Genomic DNA, 20,756 nt, shown 5'->3' on the forward strand with positions numbered 1-20,756 from the left:
CTGCCCTGTGCTCCTCTCTCCCTGACCTGGCTCTGGCTCAGCAAGTCCAGTGACAATTCTTCCGGGCACTTTGGCTACCTGTTCTTCTGTCATCTTTGCTTGCTGCTTCCTTTTCCTGAGTCTTTGCAGAAGAACCTTCCTCACCCACATCATGTAACAAAACACCCCTTCCCTCCTCCAAAACATTGGATAGTCCTTCCTATTTTATTTTCTCCAGATCTCTTATCATTTGGCATACACATTGTTTACTCTTTCATCTCATTCATTTTAAGATTTTGGGACTAGAAAGGTAATATTTCCCCATTTCTTTATCCTGGTTTGTAACACAGTGATTGATTGGTGGTAGAAGCTTGATAATTCATGGAGTAAATAATACAAGTATCCCTGAATTTTTGTGGACTCCTATCCTTAAAATGACACAAATATTTGAGATAATTTTACACAATTATAATCTCTCTAACATAAAGCCATTTTGAAGAGTCTAGGGTCTAATTTAAGTTTAATTTGAATATTGGCATTCCAGCCTTCTGGAAGGGTGGTTTTTTTTTTTTTTTTAAACAGAGAAAGCGAGTTATCGCCCTCTAGTGGCTGCAAAAGAAGTCTACATTTATGTTCCTTTAGGTCCAACTGATTAATAATTGAAAATGTAGTCCCTTTATATTGATGACAGGAGTAAGTAATTGTAATCACTGCAAGGCCCTCATTGGCCGTATTGAATTATTTCTCATTCATTTTTCCTTATTTTTATTTGTGGAATCATCTTTTTAAATTTATTTTCTTAACTAAGCTTTTATTTATATTTGTTAAGGTTTTATTTACTGTTTTGCATTTGAAAGACATATTCAGAGAGAGAGAGAGAGAGATCTTCCCTCCAGTATTCCCAAATGCCTGCAATGGCTGTATCTGAGCCAATTTGAAGCCAGGATTCAGGTCCCAAAACTTTGCTCCAGTCGTCACTTTGACATATGAAAAACTAGATGATTTCAGTTCTTGGGTAAATTAAAGCAGTCTCCTTGACCCCCGTGGAGTCTACGTCTCTGGCTCAGGAGAGTTGGAGTCACTCAGGGAACTCCTGACGACCTGTGACCTGAGCAGTGGTCGGCTAAGCAAGGAAGCGTAATGAGAGAAGGCCAGGCGTGTAGAGTCTGTGCTGGCGTTATTCTTTGTCCGTGGCCTTTTTGCATGAAAGAATGCTGTTCGAACAGCTCCAGATGACAAAAGCCAGACTGAGAAAATGGCAAGAAAAAAGATTTCATACCAAAAGAAACATTTTCTGTGTTTTTTTTTAAAAAAGATGTGTTTATTTTCCTTAGAAAGGCAGATTTATACAGAGAAGGAGAGACAAAGAGAAAGATCTTTATTGGTTCACTCTTCAAATGGCAATGCTATCCCATTTGAAGCCAGAAGCCAGGAGCTTCTTTCGGGTGGGTTCAGGGTCCCAAAGCTATTACAGGCCGTCCTCTGCTGCTGTCCCAGGCCACAAGCAGGAGCTGGATAGGAAGGGGGGCCTGCCAGTAATTACTGTGTTCTGTTTTGGTGTCTAAGGGAACAGCAGTGAATACACTGAGAAGTAGAGAAATACTGTTCTCCAATAATTATGGCTCCAAATGCACAAATTTGAGTCATATTAATTTGTTTTTTAGAATACGCTGAGTTTCTGCATTGCAAAGGAAAAAAGTTTACAGATTTTGATGAAGTTCGCCATGAGATTGAGGCAGAAACTGATCGAGTGACTGGGGTGAATAAAGGCATCTCCCCCATTCCCATCAACTTACGAGTGTACTCCCCACATGGTAAGTCCACGTCTTCTGCAAAGCGTTTGCTCTATGAAGTGACACATGTTGTTCGGGTAGAAGACACAAATGGTGCTGTCCAGGGTGATGTTTGTATAATACCGTACGTGACGTGCACCACAGAGCGTTTAGACTATGTACAGGAAATGACTTAAAAATCAGATTTCAGTTATTCATTGACAACTTTCCATTACTTTTGTTAGAAATTGATAGAATTTGAAAGAGGTGTGTATTTTCTATTTTTATTGTCTTGTACATGGTTCCTTATTTGATTTCCTAGAGGGCTTGTATGTTTTTATCCATTTTCTTCCTGATGAATGAACGTGATTTGTCCCCCTGTTCTTTGCCCAGACTCACCGGGGAAACTTACAAATCGGATGACCAGTTCCAGCTTTATGATGGGAAAAGCCTCTATTCTAACTAAATCTCTAGTGGGACAATTTCTTTGTTTCAATTTTTTCCCTAGTTTTGTTATTTTGAGAACAGAGTGTGAATTTCATAAGCTCGGTTATTACCTCCCACATGGACTTGGTGCTCACACTGTTGTGCACAGAGGTTGGCAGGAGTCACGCTGTGGCTGTTTCTGCATCTTCACACTCAACGCAGGGCAGCCTGCGAGGTTGCCAGCCTTCTGACGGGCTCTGTTAGCCTATAAATAATGAATGATGACTTTTAGAACATTTGTGCCGTTTGAGGGTGGCAAACCAGACTGGTAGACAGAATGTACAGTTGCTGTTGGCATTTATTGTAACCCTCTAGTTAATGACCTCCAGGGGTGACAGCACTCTGAGGAAACGACTCAACATGCAAGAAGTGCCTTTTAAGTATGTTAAAATGATCACTTGGCACAGCACAGTATCGTCCAGCACAGCTACTTTTCATTCTGTGCTTTCTGTTCTGCGAACGAGTTGGAGTCCAGAGTCCCATGTCAAACTGGATGAATCTGCATTGTCGATCTCTGCTAGCATTGAAGGTGTGTGTAAGACCCTGCTTCTTTCCTTACAGTGTTAAATCTAACACTCATCGACCTACCTGGAATAACTAAAGTGCCCGTGGGAGATCAGCCACCAGATATTGAGTACCAGATCAGAGAAATGATCATGCAGTTCATCACCAGGGAGAACTGTCTGGTTCTGGCTGTGACGCCAGCCAACACTGACCTCGCCAACTCAGACGCCCTGAAGCTGGCCAAAGAAGTTGATCCTCAAGGTGAGTGTGGGGCGCGGACCTGACGTGGAGCGTGTCTGATTATTCAAAGTGGCATGCATTCTCATGTCTTAATTTCATATGAATAAAATCAGCCATTTATTAGTGTTGTTAATTCTTTTGTGTTTAAGATGTTGAAAAAGTTGCTAGGGAATATACTCAAAACCTATATGAATAAATAGAAAATTAACTGAGATTTAGGAAAATGGGTGTTTGTATGGTGTATATCTTAAAAATCCCATCGCCTTCTGGCACAGCCTAGTGTAGCCTACTTCAGTTACTGTAAGAGCTGTCAGAATACAGTCCTCATGGAACATCTGCCTCTGAGCTTTCCATTCGTTTCTTTAAGATAGGAAGGTCTTTTAATATTTATTAATAAAATACTTAGTTTAAAGTTATTTGGGATAAATACATGTGAGGGTACCTCAAAAAAATTCTGGAATATGGAATTAAGAGTTGAGTTGATGCCAACATTGAGATCCATGCATAATTTTTGTAGTATGCACTTTCTGTGACCTTTTCAAGGATTTGTTTTTATCATAAAAACAGATTTATCTTCTGTTTGCATTTCCAAATCTGGAAAAGTCCCTTCCTGAAGCTGATGTTCTAAACTTTGCTTCTTTCCGCTGAATGATTTATCTTCAGGGATGTCAGTGGCTTAGTGCATGTGTGTCTAAAGTGGTGGTGGAAAGGCACTCTCAGTATGGAGAGAACTGTTCTTCAGTTATAGGAATATTGCCTTTCTTAATAATCACTTGCCTCTATTTTTTAATCTGTAATTGTTATAATCATGTTAGAACCATTGGATTAATCATTTTTCTTGATTTTAATCTTTATCTTCTCTTATTCATTGTTTTATTTCTTTTACAAGCTATACTCACTGTTGTCCTTGTCTCTTCTGATTGTTTTTCATTTTTAATATAGATATTTAAAGATTTATTCATTGTTATTGGAAAGGTAGATATACAGAGTGGAGGAGAGACAGAGAGGAAGATCTTCCATCCGATGGTTCACTTCCCAAGTGACCGCAATGACCAGAGCTGAGCCGATCCGAAGTCAGGAGCCAGGAACTTCCTCCACGTCTGCAATGGGGATACAGGGTCCCAAGGCCTTGGGCTCTCCTCGACTGCTTTCCCAGGCCACAAGCAGGGAGCTGGAAGGGAGGTGGAGTAGCCAGGGTATGAATCAGCATCCATGTGGGATCCCAGCATGTTCAAGGCGAGGACTTTAGCCACTGGGCTACCATGCTGGGCCCCATTTTTAATATGTATATTCTTAACGTTCCAATGGCATTTCCTTATTTTCTGAATGTAATTCTTACTTTTAAAAACAGCATCCTAATTTGGTGTGGCAAGTATCTTCTGCAAGGATTTTAGTGAGAGCCTTTGAGATTCTCTTTTTGTAATGTACCTTGTCTGTACCCATATTATTCTGGCTGCTTGTTTTGGTCTTAGTGTTTGAAGTTAGAGATTTTAAAAAAATGTTTGATTAGTGCTTGCTCATTATGTAAGAGTGGGACACTAGCCATGGGTAATTAAGATGAGGCCTGACCATCTGGCTTGGTGACATCCTCTGTGATTAGATTCTATGTGGACTCTTTTTTTTTTTTTAACATATATTTTTATTGCATTTCCTTTTTTAAAAAAATTAATTACATTGCATTATGTGATACATTTTTCTATGCACTGGGATTCCCCCCGCCCCTCCCCAAACCCTCCCCCCACGGCGGATTGCTCCACCTTGTTGCATTTCCATAGTTCAAATTCAGTTGACATTCTTTCATTGGAGGTATTTACCAAGCATAAAGTCCAGCATCTTATTGTCCTGGTAAGTTCAATGGTTTCTTGGTGAGACCATCTCTGGTCTGAATGTAGAGCCGGCAGAGTATCATTCCAATCAATTAAAAGTCCCAACATAATATTTCCAACCATTTACAACATTATGGCATTAATTGACATGGTATTGATTAACCAATATGTTAATAGGAAAATGCAGGTTCTCAACCACATCCTGTGACTTCTTCATAGACATTTCAATTTTGGTTTACATTCAAACATATTCTATACACCTTAAAATGGCTTAGATTGCTATTCAGCTGTCTCATGTCTATTTTAATTTTAGTCTTTAGCAGTTTATAGCATTGAAGCATGATTTCGCTGAACCTGGCTGTTTTTCGGGTGGTCTAACTCTAATTCTAACAGGATATATGTCAACAGTTTAGGTGAGCATGTTTAGGAGGGGTGTGCAGAGAAATCTTCCATACCCCAGTGAGGAGTAACTAATCTTTGTGTCCCACCCAGTGAGGTATAAGTGCATCCCCGCTGACCGTTTCCTGTCTCGTTCTAAGCTTTCCTTGTTGTTCTCTGTCTATCTATTCTAGTTTTGTTTGTTTTGTTTGTTTGTTTGTTTGTTTTGAGGGGTTTATGGAGTGATCCTGATGGTCATTGCGAGAGAGGGGGTGGGGACCCAAAGTTGGAAGCAGGCAAGGACCAGAGAAAGCTCCTCTCCCTAGTCCCGAAGGAAGTTTACTGTTCTGTTTCTGCGGACCGCTCAGGGATCCTGGTTGTTGTTCCGATGACCTTGGAACCTGCAAGGCAGGATTTGGGCTTCTTCCATCCCATGTGGTAGATCTGAATGGGGGTGGTTGACCTCAGAGTTCTTGGTCTCTGAAGGCACTCCATTTCCCCACGGTCTCCTTGGCAGTAGGGATGTAGTCCTCGGTGCTCCTCGGTGAGGATCTGGGAGTCTTCAGGATTGGGATAAAAGCCTCCTCCTGTCTGCTTGCTCCACTCTGGGGTCCCCCCCCTGCTCTATGCGTATGACCTCCTGTTAAGAGGTTGTTAGGATTACTCCTGATTCCCCCATATGCCTTTGTAGTTTTGCTATTGTCTAATGCTAATTCGCGTCTGTTGTCTATGAGTTACCAGTTATGATACTGATAGGTTATATTTCCCATCTTCCTCACACCTTCTAGGGTGATGTAAGATTTCTCTGCTCTCTCTCCCCCTTTCCAAGTATCATGGGGCCTTACAAGTACATTAGGTTTTACAATTCTTTGATGTAGATCATAAGCAATCTGCCTCATATCATTGGTTACTTCACAATATCTTATTGCATGAGATACAGGCTGTTTGGGGTTGAAATAATATTACTGTTTTTCGGATTGACATCATTTCATAGCAGTATGTGGACTCTTGTCCTTGAGCTGGTCCAAGATAAACCTTATGTCTTGTCTTATTGGAGCCAAGAGGATGAATAGATTCAATAGTGCCAGGAGTGATGAGGTTGAGTTGCAGGAAGAGTGGTTCTTATACTAGATTGTTAGTTCATCTCTGGCATTTTGCCTCTAGTTGAGCTTCTAAGTGTCAGTCTTTGGTTCAGGAAGGGTGGCTGTGAGGTTGTTGGGGAGGAGAGCATTTGAACCTCTTGACAGTTGTATTTCTTGCTGCTTCTCTACTCTGGCCTTTATTCTGCAGTTCTCGAGCGTTCGGTTGCGGTTACCACAACCACCAGCACCCCTTGTACCAGGGACTGTCACCAAGACTCCCTCTCCGGCATTAGCACCTTGAGGGACCATTGTATGGACAGGGATTAAACCACGCTTGTGTCCACAGTTACCTTCCCACAGAGGGTGGAGTCATGTTTTGACTATTAAGAGGGCAGGCTTATCAGTCAATTTTGGTGAGTATAGGAAAGTCACATTTCTGAAACATCCACACTTAATCCAGTAAAAGCTTCATGCAAGAGTGTAGATAAAGCCACACAGTACTTGATTCCTTGCTCGCCTTGCTGGGAGCGCCGCCTCTTAAAATCAGTTTTTTTCCCAGGCAGATGCTCCTCCCAGTTGACCAGATGGCTGCAATTGCTGCTGGCTCACGTTCTGCTTCCTAGTGCCAGCAGAAAAGCCAAAGAACCTATTTTTTTCTTTTTGCATAAACTATGAACTCTATCAGAAAAATAAAACCAAAATTGTGTGATTAACTTACCTGATTCTTAAGATTTATTAAACTGTGTGTAGCTCCGAGATGCTCCTGGAGAGTGCGTAGGCTCCTGCGAGGGGTAAGACGCGGCTAGAACCTGAAATGCTGACAGGGACAGGCCTGCAGATGGTCAGGTGGGATCCGCTACTGCTCATGAAGGGCAGTTTCCAGGAAGGAATTGGTCTTCAAGTCTCACTGCCAGTGGGTGTAACATGTTGCCACAGCCTGTGTGAAATGTTACATTAACTTTCCGTCATGGGCGTGGAAAGTGAAGTGAGATTTGTTGTTGTTGCCACCAGAGACGCAGATTTTCAAGTTTTTTTTTTTTTTTTTTTTAATTCGGTTGCACTTAGAAATTCCCAAGCGAATGCTGATGAACTTATCTAAAACAGCTTGTCGTGGATCATAGAGCTGCTGCTGCCGTGGAGAAGCCGGCCAGAGCCCCATTGGTGAAGTTCTACAGAGGGTAGTCCTGAGACAGTCCTTTGAGCGCTTTGATGGGGTACCTTGTGGGAACCAGAGAAAACGTTTGCTGATATCACGCACTGCATCCCTGTCTAATGACTCCTAAAGGACGACTGCTAAGGAGAATCAGCAACACTGTTACTCAGAACAATTCTTGGCTTTGTTGTTGAAAGTGTCTTGCTAATATCAAGGTTCATTTTTTAAAATTGTATCTTAGTTTCGGTTTTCACACTTGAAAACCCTGAAAATGGAAGCGTGTGTGGTGATCTATCCTGAGGCTTCAGCTGATCTCACGGATTACTAGACTAGGAAAAAAACAGAAGGAATTTTTGCCAAAACTAGCAATTTGCATCATGTGTTTTAATTAATGTGGAAACATTGAAGATAAAGAAAGAAAGGAGACTTAAGACAGGATCTGGTGCAACCCTTAAATGAGCATAAAGATGTAGTGTGTTGGGTTGGGTGAATCAGTACCTTCCCTAGCCCTTCTGTGTTTGCCTGATTATCCTAAAGGTTTGAAGTATCTAAATCAAAGGTCTTAATTTCCTTACTTGCAGTTTCAGTTTAGAAAAAAGCAGCGACATCAACTTTAATTGTTTAGGAATGTGTTGCTTATTTCCTTCCAAGCACCCAGGAATTTTCCAAATTCTGTTTTGTTATTGGTTTCTAATTTCACTGCGGTCAGTGGGCGTACTATGTATTATCTCAGTGCTTTCACATTTCCTAACACAATTGTATCTCACATCAGGCTTGTTTTGGCGAATGATGTGTGTGACATTTCAACAGATGCGTATTTTGCTATCATTGGGTGAAGCGTCCTATAGATGCTCATGGGTCTAGTGGTTTGTGTTCCAGGTTGTGCTTCTATCTGGTTAGGCGATTTTTGGAAGTTTCCAGTTTATTCATGAATAATCTATTTTCCCGTTCACCTGTGTCAGCTTTTGCTTTACGTATTTTAGGGCTCTGTTTTTAGGTGTGCTTGATCTTTATGATGGATAGGTCTTCTTGGCTTATATAAAATTATCCTTGTCTTTAGAAATGATTTTTGACTTGGAGAGTATTTTGATGTTATTCTTTCTATTACAGCTCCCTTTGCTTACTATTGACTCGGTATAGCTTTTCCTGTCCTTTACCTTCAGACTTTTTATGTTTGAATATAAAATGTTTCTCTTACAGGGAGCATGTAGTTGGACCATGTGTGTTACTTTTTAAATCTTTTCTGCCAATATCTGCCTTTTAGATTCTTTAATTTGTGTACATTTGATATCACTCCTGATAGTTGAATTTTGTTTGTTGCTTTGCTATTTTTCTGTGTATGTCTTGCATTAGTGCATCTTTTTTCCCATTTATGTTTTCTTATGTTGTGTCTCTCTTTTAAATGTATCATTTTAATTGCTTTGCCATATATTTAATTGACTTTAAATTATTTTTAAAATTTTACTTCTTTTAAAAAATTATTATTATCATTTTATGATACAGTTCCATAGACCCTGGGATTTCCCGTACCCCCTCCACAAGTCCCTTCTTCCCCCACTGAGTTTCCCTATATTATTACTATAGTATAGTTTTTCATAAACAGTCATATGTCCATCATTGCGGGCAAGGACAATGGCAGAGAGTCCAGCATCCTATTGTCAAGATAGAGTAGACAGTTTCACCACGCCGGCTTTGGAAAGGGTCTTTTAAAAACAAACAAATAAACAAACCAAAAAATGACAACAAAAAAACGGCTTGCTGCAGTAGCCTTGTGGCTAAAGTTCTTTCCTTGCACGTACCAGGATCCATATATTTAATTACTTTTTAAATTGCTAGTGATTGCTTTAGACATAAAATTGACATGTTAATTTGGAACAATTATTTGATTATGCATCAGCTTAATCCCATCAGTGCATAAAATTTTGCTCCTGTATAGATCAACTTCCTATATTTCCTATGTGATAATATTGTACGAATTATATTTTATATATTACATGCTAATCTCAGATACATAAATTTATACAGCTGTCTTTTAAATGATATAGAGGGAAAAAGAGTTACAAACAAGTGAACAAATACTTTCATAAAATCTACTTAGCAACTCCATTATCTTTTTTTAAATCCTTTTTTTAAAAAATTTATTTATTTTTATTGGAAAGGCAGATATACAGAGAGGAGGAGAGGCAGAGTGCTGGTTCACTCCCTGAGCAACAGCTGGAGCTAAGCCAGTTTGAAGCCAGGAGCCTCTTCCAGGTCTCCCACAACGGGTGCAGGGTCCTCAACTTTGGGCAGTCCTCAACTGCTTTCCCAAGCCACAAGCAGGGAGCTGGATGGGAAGCGGGGCCACCGGGATTAGAACCGGCGCCCATATGGGATCCCAATGCATGCAAGGCTAGGACTTTAACCACTACGCTATCATGCCAGGCCCCTCCATTATCTTTTCATCAGTGTTCTTTGTCTTATGGAAATGTGAGTACTGCCTAGTGTCTTCATTTCTGCCCGAAGGATTGTCGTTTTTATTTATTGTAGAGGGATCATCTAGTTCAAGATTCTATAAATTTTCATTTATTCAGGAATTACTTGGTTGTTTTCTGGAGTTATTTATTTTCATTGGAAAGGCAGATGTACAAAGAGAAGGGGAGACAGAGAAGAAGACCTTCCCTCTGCAGGTTCTCTCAGTATCCAGAGCTGAGCCAATCTGAAGCCAGAAGCCTAGAGTTTCTTCTGGGTCTCCCACGTAGGAGTGAGGTTCCAAGGCTGTCCTCTATTGCTTTCCCAGCCACAAGCAAGGAGCTGATTGGAAGCAGAGCAGCTGGGTCACGAATTGGCACCCATAGGGGATGCCCATGCCTGTGCTGGCCCCAAGACAACAAATTTTACCCATTCTGTAGAACAGTTCAATAAAACAGCCACTTTCTCCTTAGTCCCCTGGTTCCCTCCAAGTGCCCTTCCTCCCACCTCTCTCTTCATTAATTTTTGCAAATACATAATTTTATTCCCCTCTTGATTTATAGGCTCAACTTGCTACTATTCATAATATTCAACAAGTAAAAAAAGTAGGCAGACCATAGTTGACAAGAGTACAAGCAAAGGTTAAAAATGACAATTATATCCTAAAAATAACCATTTTATTTCATTCTTATACATTATTTTTGTGTGTGTTCTATTTTAATTTCCAAGGAAAATTCGTAGTTGACAGTCTTTCTTTTTGAGTGTGTCTTTCTGTTACCGTGTATTCTGTATGGTCAAAATTCAGCTTTAACCCCACTGGACATTGCTTGAGCACGAGGAGTCTTTCTTGTCTTGCTGATTTCACGATTCTCTCTGTTTTTGATAATTTGATTATGGCATGTGTGGGTATGGACCTTGTGAGTTTTCCTACGTAGAATTCGTTGAATTTCTTGGATGTATGGATGAAAAATTTTCATTGCATTTGGAAAAAAAAGTAGACGTTTCTTCAATTCTTCTATCTTCTCATTCTCTCTTTCTACTCTTTCTAGTACTCCTGTTAATGTGTGTGTTGTATGTATGCTTAATCATGTTCTACAGATTTCCGAGGCTTTGTTCCTTTTTCCTTTTTGTTTTTTCTTTGTTTTCCTTAGGAAGGAAAAGAATGTTCCTTAGTAAGGCGTGTTTTTAGCTGACCTATATTCAAGGTGGTTGATTCTTTCTGCCTGCTCAGATCTGCTGTTGAACCTTTCTTGGGAATATTTTAACTTACTGTAATTAAAAAAAAAAAAAGATTTATTTTTGGACGTGGCGTGGTAGCCTAGCTGCTAAATCCCTCGTCTTGCAAGCACCCGGATCCCATATGGGCGCCGGTTCTAATCCTGGCTGCCCCACTTCCCATCCAGCTCCCTGCTTGTGGCCTGGGAAAGCAGTTGAGGACCGCCCAAAGTTGAGGACCCTGCACCCGTTGTGGGAGACCTGGAAGAAGCTCCTTAGCTTTGGCCATTGTGGTCACTTGGGGAGTGAATCATCAGATGGAAGAGCTTCCTCTCCGTCTCTCCTCTCCGTATATTTAACCTTACAATAAAAATAAACCTTAAAAAACAAAATAACATAATTTATTTCCCTGAAAGTCAGAGTTAGAGATGGGGAGAAAGGAGAAGAGACAAACAGAGGGATCCTCCATGCACTACTTCACTCCCCAAGTGGGTCTACTGGCCACGCCGGAGTCAAGCACTTGGAACTCCAGCCAGTCTGCCATGTGGGTCCCAGTGGCCCAGACACTTGGGCCGTGTTCTGTGCTGCTTTCCTGGGCACATTAGTGGGGAGCTGGATCAGAAGTGAAGTAGCCTGGATGCAGTTCAGCACTCAGACAGGACATTATCATTGCAGTTTTTGACCTAACCTGTTGTGCCACTATGTGTCAGTCCCATGATTTTCATTTTTATATGCAAAATTTCTATTTTGTTCTTTTTTTAAAAGACAAACGCTTTTTGTCTCTACTGATATTCTATATTCAATGAAACATCATTCTACTTTTAATTCTTTAGCTGTTTTAATTCTTAGGCATACGTCGGTCTGGCAATTTCAGGTCTGGGTTTCAACAGTTCCTGTTGACTGCTGTGGGCCCATATGTTCTTTGCATACCTTGGAGTTTTGTGTGTATGTTTATAAGATGAGACATGTAAGTAACTGTGCGATGCTCAGATTTCTGACTTCTGCAAGATCTGTTTTTGTTGCTGTTTGCTCTTGTTGCTGCCTCGGCTGCTGCCGTGTGTTTACCTGGTATTTTCCTGAACCAATTTTGTGATGTCTGTGTTCTTTGTTGCTTGTAGCTACTTAACTCTTTGCTAAGTTTTCTCAGTGATCAGCTAATGATTAGATGGCAATTTCCTTAAATAACGAGAGCTAATAAACTTTCTCTGTGTGCTTACCAAGGGTATTAATGTGATTGTGGCCTCAATGTGGGATCTTCAGAGGTATTTTCTAAGAATGTGCAAAGTCCTAGGCATGTATATGCAAGCTCCCACAGGCTGATGTGGCGCTCTGGCTCCGGAGCTTTTCCTTTTAGGTTCTTTGGTTAGTTTGTTCCCCCCTGCCCAGTTGTAAGCAGTGTCTTAGGCAGCTGCGGTATTAGATGCTAGGCGCTGATTGTTTCTGACACTTTCTTCCTGGGGAAAGAAGCTGCTCATACTAAGTCAGCTCCGAGTCAGGTCCAATAAAGAGAAGCTCTGTGAATGGAAGGCTTTAAGCAACTCTTAGATTAAATAGTTAGAATTCCCTGACTATGGCAGTTTTGGTGTTCCCAAGCCCTATTTCTCCTCTAGGACTTGCTGGGCTATTGATTTTCCCCACGATTATGTTTGTAGGGTCGTGTTCTGCAGTTAGGGTTGTTTTCTATATACTGTCTTTGTTTTAGCTGTAAAGTACTATCTGGGCCATGGAATTAGAGCATATATTTTCCTTTTCAGTCTTTTGGAAGAGTTTCTGTAGAAAGGATTTTATTTCTTCCTCAAATGATTTATGGAATTTACAAGTGAAACTGTTTGTCATGGGTATTTTGCTTGTGTAATGAGTTTTTTTCAGACTAATAATTATTTAATAGATACCAGGCTATTTAAGTTGTATTATTTAGTTATTATTTAGTTAAGTTTAGTAGTTAAAGTCCTTTTTTTTCATTTTTTAAATCGTTTTATGGTACAATTCCAAAGGCTCTGGGCCAACAATTTTTTGCTTTTAGAATCTCGAATATGTTGCTCCATTCTCTTCTGGCCTGAAGAGTTTCCTGTGAGAGGTCTCCTGTGAGTCTGATTGTTATTCCTCTATATATATGTCAATTGATTTTTTTTATGTGTACATTTAAGTATCTTTTCCTTATGTTCATTTGAAGAGAGCTTGGTTATCATGTGTCGTGTTGAAGATTGCTTTTTGTCAACTCTGTTGGGAGTTCTGTGCCCCTCCTATATTCTGTTTCCCAATTCTTTCTCCAGATTAGGGAAGTTTTGGCTTATGATTTCATTGAATACATCTTTAAACCTAGCTTCTACACCTTTCTACACCTTCTGGGACTCCCATAACTTTTAATACTGTCTCTTAATTCTTGAATACTTTTTTTTGGCTTGAATCAGATCCATTTCCAGCTTTTTGATTGTCTCACCATTGTGGCAGGAAATACCTTCCAATTCTGTGACTCTTCTGCCACACTCATTCTGTTGTTGATTTTTTTCTGTTGAATTTGTAATTACTCCATTGTGTCCTTAATTTCTAATAATTCTGCTTTTGTATCAGCGTTGCTGTTCCCTGTATCACACATTCCTTAACTTTTTAAGTGTGCTTCTTGTTGATGAGAAGCTTTATAACAAGTTTTAAAGTTATTCCTGTATTAACTCTGAGTTTGACAAAGGCTCCTTTGTAGGGGAATCCTCAGTAATATTCATTGTGCCTCTGTCTTGTCTTTGCTATTTATCCTTGTACATCTGGTTAGCAGAGTCCTCTCCAAGGGCAGGTTTCTATGCTGTCACCCACAGGTGTACAGTTCAGTTTTACTTATTGCATTTGGTACCCAGTCTTTGTAGTCACTTGTGCCACTCCCTTCACTGGGTTTACCCGGACCTATTTTGGGTGGAATCTGTAGGATGCCATGTTGGTACTGTTTTCTCTGTAGGAGCAGGGCAATGCACTGAGCTGGAAATGAGTTCACTCCCGGCTTAGCGCAAGCACAGCTTGCTGTTCCCAGTCTTTGCCTCACTGCACAAAAGGGTGCCTGGTGTGGAACTTGTGGGGTCTGGGTTGAGAAATCCAACCTGTTCCTGCACTGCCTCTTGGGGTCTGTTGCTCTGTCTCTATTCCTGGTTGGATCAAACAAATCAGCAGGACAGGCAGTTCTTTGCCTGGGTTCAGCTCCTGAGCTCCTACCTGTTTGTGTGTGGAGTTTGGATTGCCACTTGCTGCCAGCTGCTGTGATATCTGGTCACTGCAACACCACACCGTTTTCTCTGCTGCTTCCTCTTGCCTGTCAGTCTCCTAGTGCTACTCTGCCATTGGCCTGTCATCTCCCATTTCCTGGAATATGCCCTCCACGCTTCACTCTGGCTAATGATTCTTTGTTTAAGTGTGTCCTTGATTTTCGCTTCCCCACGATTGTGGAAGTTTTGACTTCTGGGGCTCCTGTAGAGCTGTAGAGGGGATGGAAGCAGGGCAAATTCAGACACCACACAGATTATCCCTCTTACTGAGATTCAGCATGTCTATTTTGAGTAAATGCCCCATGATGTTAAGCCAGCTTTTGGTGAATTTTCTGACTTCCGAAAGAAGTTTGATTTTGACCATTTTTCCTTGTTATTTTTTATTGACTTTGTGGAGAAGTAGCATTTATTCTAGCACTTGCACTGCTGTCTCTATTTCTGACCTATTTGCAGTTGCAACAGACAGAAACTTCCTGTGCAAGTCCTTGAATTAGGATGGTGAGGGCCATCTGGTTAGGACATCTAGTCCCATTGGTCTTCTGGGCCTGTTTGGCTGGCAGTGCAAGTGGCTTATTCCTATCACTTCATGTATATCTTTTCTGAATTTTGCCTTTGGCTCAAGAAGGATGACCTCTGTGGATTACAGAGTAGACTGAATTAGACAAGTGTATCTGAATTACAGTCTTGTCATCAAGGTAAATAATTATAAAGATTGCTAAGAAGTAAAAAAAATGCCTATTTTAAGCTATTTTCTACTACATTAAGTCTATTAGTCATGGGCCATTTTCAGCTAAGTAAGATTTGGCTTTATTTGAGTATATATTTGGATAAGAAGTTCATGTTGATAAATTTGTTAAAAGATATTTGCATATAGGTATTAAAAAGGAAAAATTCTGTTAAATAAATACTACTATCACTGTAATGCTGAAGACAACAATGTTGAAGAGATAAAATTGGTGATAGGGAGCAGAAGTGGGATAAATTCAGGAGTATAGAGTAAAAACAGGTTTAATAGGCAAGAAAAATCCTTAATGCAATGAAAGGCATTTGTGGAAGTGTTAACCTTAGATAGATGGAAGAAGATTAGATTATTATTATTTTTTTAAAGACAGAAAGACAAAGGGCATGGATACAGATGAGGTTAGTGGGTAGACTGATTGATGATTAAATGGGTTTTTGATATTGAGTTGATGTGTGATAGCTTGATAGCCACATATCCTGAAAGATGGTCATATTAGATGACATGGTGTTTATAGTGCCATTAATTTCAGCTACAGCCCCTGATATCTGCACGCTTTGAGGATACTGCTGTACTGCAGTTCATCATGAAGATACACACATACTTTCTAAGCAAAGGAGTTCATGGTGGTGTTGATTTATTACTGGAGCAAGAGTTCATTACCCACAAAGACTGTCATTGTGCCTTTTATTTGGGGAGACACTACAGTATTTCAACTTGTTGTCTACAATGAAGGGTTGCTCAGCGGCCACACTAGGGAGCAAATGTGTCTGGAAATTCCTTCCATGGTGATTTATTTCACAGCAGATGAATTTCATTTCTGGATCCAGCATGAACAGAGGTCTTCCTGAAGTATCACATCTTCCCAAAAGATCTCTGGTTAGGAAAGGGGTCTGTTTTTTCATGAGATGCCATTTGTGAACTGGACCAAAACTCACCACCATGCTGGAGTCACTTGGTTGTGTTTTGTTTTTGTTTTTTAGACTTTTTTATTTTTACTTTTAGTTGTAAAGAAGAGTTCCAGAGAGAAGGAGAGACAGAGGTCTTGCATCTGATGGTTCACTCCGAAGTGGCCACAATGCAGGACCTGGCAATCTGAAGCCAAAAGCCAGAAACGTCCTGGGGATTTGGGCTATCCTCTGCTTTCCCAGGCCATAAGCAGGGAACTGGATCAGAATAGCCGGGACATGCACTGGTGCCTGTGTGGGATGATGGTGCCACAGGCAGAAGCTTAACTTGCTATACCGCGGGGCTGGCTCCTGAGACTTCTTGCTTTGTGAGGGAGTGTTCAGCTTGCTTTGACAGTTTTTTTTTAATTTTTCTCTTTTTAATATGGAAAATGTTGACCTCTGTGGATGACATAAGTTGGTGTTTGTTGAGTTTTGATAAAATTTAGCAGATGTCCACTTCTCCGTGTGGCATGGAGAGGCTAGTGCTGCTGCATTAAACAGAAGCTCCAAACACCAGGCGAGTTTAAGCCGACACTCAGAGTCTGTTTAGAAATTGCTATTGTACAAGCAAGTCATGGGAAAAGGCATTTTCTGGGCACTTCTCTTCTTGACAACCTCTTCTTTCCTCCCAGTTAGATTCTCACTTTACCTTTGAATTCTTAGCTTAATTATTGGGTCCAATGGAAAACCCCAATAGATATTGAATAATTGCATTGAGTGTGTAAATCCTATTTAACATTAAGTGGATCAGTTAGTATATTTGAAGATATCTTTAAGTATAAATAACTTAGTGTTTCAGATACAAGCTGCATTTTGCCTTCTCGGGGGATTTACTTTTGAGGCTATTTCTAACAGCAGTGAGACTCTTGTTACAGTTGGCCAGTCTTTTCTTCCTTCCTTCCTTCCTTCCTTCCTTCCTTCCTTCCTTCCTTCCTTCCTCTCTCTTTCTCTCTCTCTTCTTCATTCCCTTCATTCCTCAAGAGACCACAATAGCTGGAGATGTGCTGATCTGAAGCCAGGAGCCTGGAGCCTTTTGCAGATCTCCCACGTGGGTGCAGGGTCCCAAGACACTGGGCAGTCCTCAACTGCTTTCCCAGGCCGCAAGCAAGGAACTGGATGGGAAGCAGGGCTGCCAGGATTAGAAGTGGCCCCCCACAGGGGATCATGTGTGTGAGGCAAGGACTTCAGCTGTTAGGCTATCACACCAGGCCTGAGAAGTGGTTTTGTGTTTTGTATTTTTTTTTTTTTTTTTTTTTTTGCAAAGTCAGATATACAGAGAGGAGGAGAGACAGAGAGGACGATCTTCACTCCCTAAGCGACTGCAATGGCTGGAGCTGAGCCAATCTGAAGCCAGGAGCCCACGTGGGTGCACGGTCCCAAGACTTTGGGCATCCTGGACTGCTTTCCCAGACCATAAGCAGGGAGCTGGATGGGAAGCTGGGCCGCCTGGATTAGAACCGGGCCCTATATGGAATCCTGGTGCATTCAAGGCAAACACTTTAGCCACTAGGCTACCGAATCATGGCCCAGAAGTGTTTTTTTTTGTTTTGTTTTGTTTTGTTTTTTTTATGTTACACATTCATTTCTTTGCCACTGGGGGTCACTGTAGAGACGTCACATTAACAAGTTTAAAATGTCTGAATTGCTCTTTGTGGAAGTTAAATGTAGAGTTTTAATATAGAAAACAAGCACTATGAGAAAATCTAAAAAAAACATCAGAAATCAGAAATAAATAAAATGTTGTCTCTATTTCCCCAAATTCAAGTACAAGTTAATGATAAGAATTTTCTCAGGCATTCTCTGTATATTAGCTTAAGGATAAGTGTTTTGTTGCCATTCAAGGCAAAAAACATTGAATTAAAATGACTTTAGTATTAAGCAATATTAGTGTTCTTTGGGCCAGTGCAGTGGCATAGCAAGCTAAGAGTTGGCCTGTGGAACTGGCATTCCATATGGCCACCAATTTTAGTCCCAGCTGCTCCACTTTATTCAGCTCCCTGCTGATGGCCTGGGGAAACAGTGAAGGCTGGTCCAGTATCTTAGGTCCCTGTACCCAGGTAGGATTCTTGGAAGAATGCTCTGTGTCCCAGCTTCAGACCGGCCCAGTTCGGCTCATTGCGGTCAATTGGGGTAGTGAACCAGCGGATAGAAGATCTTTCCCTCTCTCTGTAATCTTTCAAGTGAGATTAAGAAATCTTTTTCTTTTGTAAAGAATGCTTTGTGGTCTTATGCTTGTTATTTTGAAATTTGAAAACATTTAAAGTATTTTTTGCCTATGGAATTGGATTTTACCTTGTTTTGTGATATGACCATGAGCTTCGCACATTTTCATTAGAATAGTAACTCTTTTCCTAGTTTCTACAAAGCATATTCTACAGACCATCCCTAGAATACATAATTAAATTAGAAATAGCATGTATTGTTTCATACATAGTGTAAATAAAATGTGCCCTTACAGTACAAAATAAAGCAATTAAAAAAATGAAACAGCTCTAACTTTCTGTAAGACCCACATTTTCCCTTGTGGTCTTTCAGGATCCTTCCTTACTTAGACTGTCATCTAGCCTTCCTTCCGTCTACTTCCTGCCAGTCCTCTGTCTCCCCACCATTTCTGAAGTACTTGCCAATACTTATCATGGAAGAACTGTTTTTTTTGTGTGTGTGATAGAAGGTAAAGAAACTGAATGTTGATACAGCCTTATTTGTAGGTACCCAGAGAGGTTTTGAAGATTTTATTGCTCAACCATACATTTTGTTTTCTGTAAGTGGGAAAGAAAAGCTTTATGGGGCAAGGTTAGGGTAAGGAGGATGGAAGGGAAGGGGTTTGTGTGAAATATTTGAGGAGAAATGTATCTTACCAACCTCTGTGGAGAAAGATAAAAGGAGAAAGTGGACAGCATTGCAGAGTTGTTTAGTCCTGAGCCAGCTGTGCCAAGCTGCATGGTTATGTGATTCCTGGAAATGCCCAGAGCTGTAGGGTTGTGGAGGGAAATACTTGGCTTACTTGTAGGATAGGTTGGTTGGTAGTTAAAATGAGCAAAAGAGTGGAGGGTATTGACAAAACCATCATTGTGGAAGTAGAGAGAAGGAGAGAAAGTGATGCCAAAAAGACCCTGTGAGTGTTGGAGAAAATGTATGGTTCAAGAATGGGGTTCTTGATGAGGCTGTAGAATAACAGTGAATTCATATAAAGAGAGAAGGATTTGGAGAATATGAAATTATGGATAGAAACTAGAATATTAGAATGAATGTTTTATGGCTAGAACAAGTTCCAGTTATGGATGTGCAGGATGTGGTCCTGAAAGGAAATTGCTAGACTGTTACACAGGTGGAAAAATCAGGGTGGGAACAACAAGGACCTACACTGCCAAGGACCTAGGAGTGTCCTCCTCAGTTACCCTGGTGCTAGCTGATAACGGTGTAACTGAAGGTTGTGAGGAACACCTTGCTATGGACACCTCCAGTCAGTATGTGTGTGTGCCCGTGTATGTGTGCGCATGTGTGTACGTGTGTGCAATATGTATACATGTACATGGCATATGTATGCCATGTATGTATATGTGTACATACCCATGTGTATGTGCACAAATGTGTGCATGTGTGTGCTATGTGTGTGTGCTCTGTATGTGCGTGTGCGTGTGCATGCGTATGCTATGTGTATGTACGTGCCCATGTGTGTATGTGTGAATGTGAGCGTGTATGTGTGCATGTGTGTGTATGTGTGCATACATGTGCGTGCCATTTAGGTGTGTGCATGTGCATGTGTTCTATGTGTGTGCATGCATGTCCGTGTGTGTGTTGGTGTGCAGTGTGCTTGTGGGGAATTGGCTTGGTGACAAGAACAGTCTTGTTGCTTCTACCAAGTGCAGGAACAGAAAGTGCTGCAGCCAGATGATGTCAGGATATCAGCTGATGTGTGTGAGATTGTAGAGATACTCTTTCTACAATGGTGGACTCTGTAGTCTCTAGAATGATTCACCACCTCCATCTGAAAGGCAGAAACAAGAGAACTGGGTCTAAATAAGGGCCAAGAGTTGAGCAGTTGAGTTAGACCAGAGCAGAAACGTGTTGGAGCAATTTGGTGACAATGAAGGCAGTTTCAGTATGTAAGATGGGAATAACAACACTGTCCTTGGGGCTGGCATACTGGTGTAGCAGTTACAGCCATCGGCTGTGATGCTGGCTTTTCATGTGACCATTGGTTTGTGTTCCAGCTGTTCCACTTCCAGTCCAGTTCCTTGGTAAACGCCTGGGAAAAGTAACCCAAGATGGCCTACGTGTTTGAATCCTGCCACCCACATGGGATACTTGAACAAAGTGTTTGGGTCCTGGCTTTGGCCTGGCCCGGTACTGGCCACTACAGCCATCTGGGGATTGAACCAGTGGGTGCAAGATCTCCATCTCTTCCTCTATGCAGCTCTGACTTTGAAAATAAATAACTCTTTAAAAAACTAGCGTCCTGATAAAATTGTTCTTGGGGCAATGTCTACAAACTACATAGAAAAGTGACTGACTTTTAATGAGCTATAACTGTAAAGAAAGGGGTTAAAATAATTTCTTTCATTGGTGAAAGAGTGAGTTTGTGATTCATGTTTTCAGGCTTTTGAAGGTATTTTTCTACCAGGAATTTCTGGTGTAAAGACTAAGAAGACCTGTAGTGTAGCATCAGGAAGCATACAGGTATTACACTTGAGTTTTGCTCATCAAGTTAAACCTTTGCTTGATACTTACTT

At 40.9% G+C, this 20,756-nt stretch overlaps 1 protein-coding gene across 4 annotated transcripts in view; it reads left to right on the forward strand.

Moving 5' to 3' along the window:
• DNM3 (dynamin 3) overlaps positions 1–20,756 on the forward strand; it is a 512,631-nt gene that overhangs the window by 128,971 nt on the left and 362,904 nt on the right. For all 4 annotated transcript variants that reach the window (XM_058660674.1, XM_058660671.1, XM_058660672.1 and 1 more), the window contains exons 3-4: positions 1,644–1,793; positions 2,799–3,002. In XM_058660674.1, the coding sequence (XP_058516657.1) occupies positions 1,644–1,793; positions 2,799–3,002 (354 nt within the window). The remainder of the gene's footprint in view (positions 1–1,643; positions 1,794–2,798; positions 3,003–20,756) is intronic.

Source organism: Ochotona princeps, chromosome 2 (assembly GCF_030435755.1).
Source record: "Ochotona princeps isolate mOchPri1 chromosome 2, mOchPri1.hap1, whole genome shotgun sequence".
Classification (NCBI taxonomy): Eukaryota; Metazoa; Chordata; class Mammalia; order Lagomorpha; family Ochotonidae; genus Ochotona; species Ochotona princeps.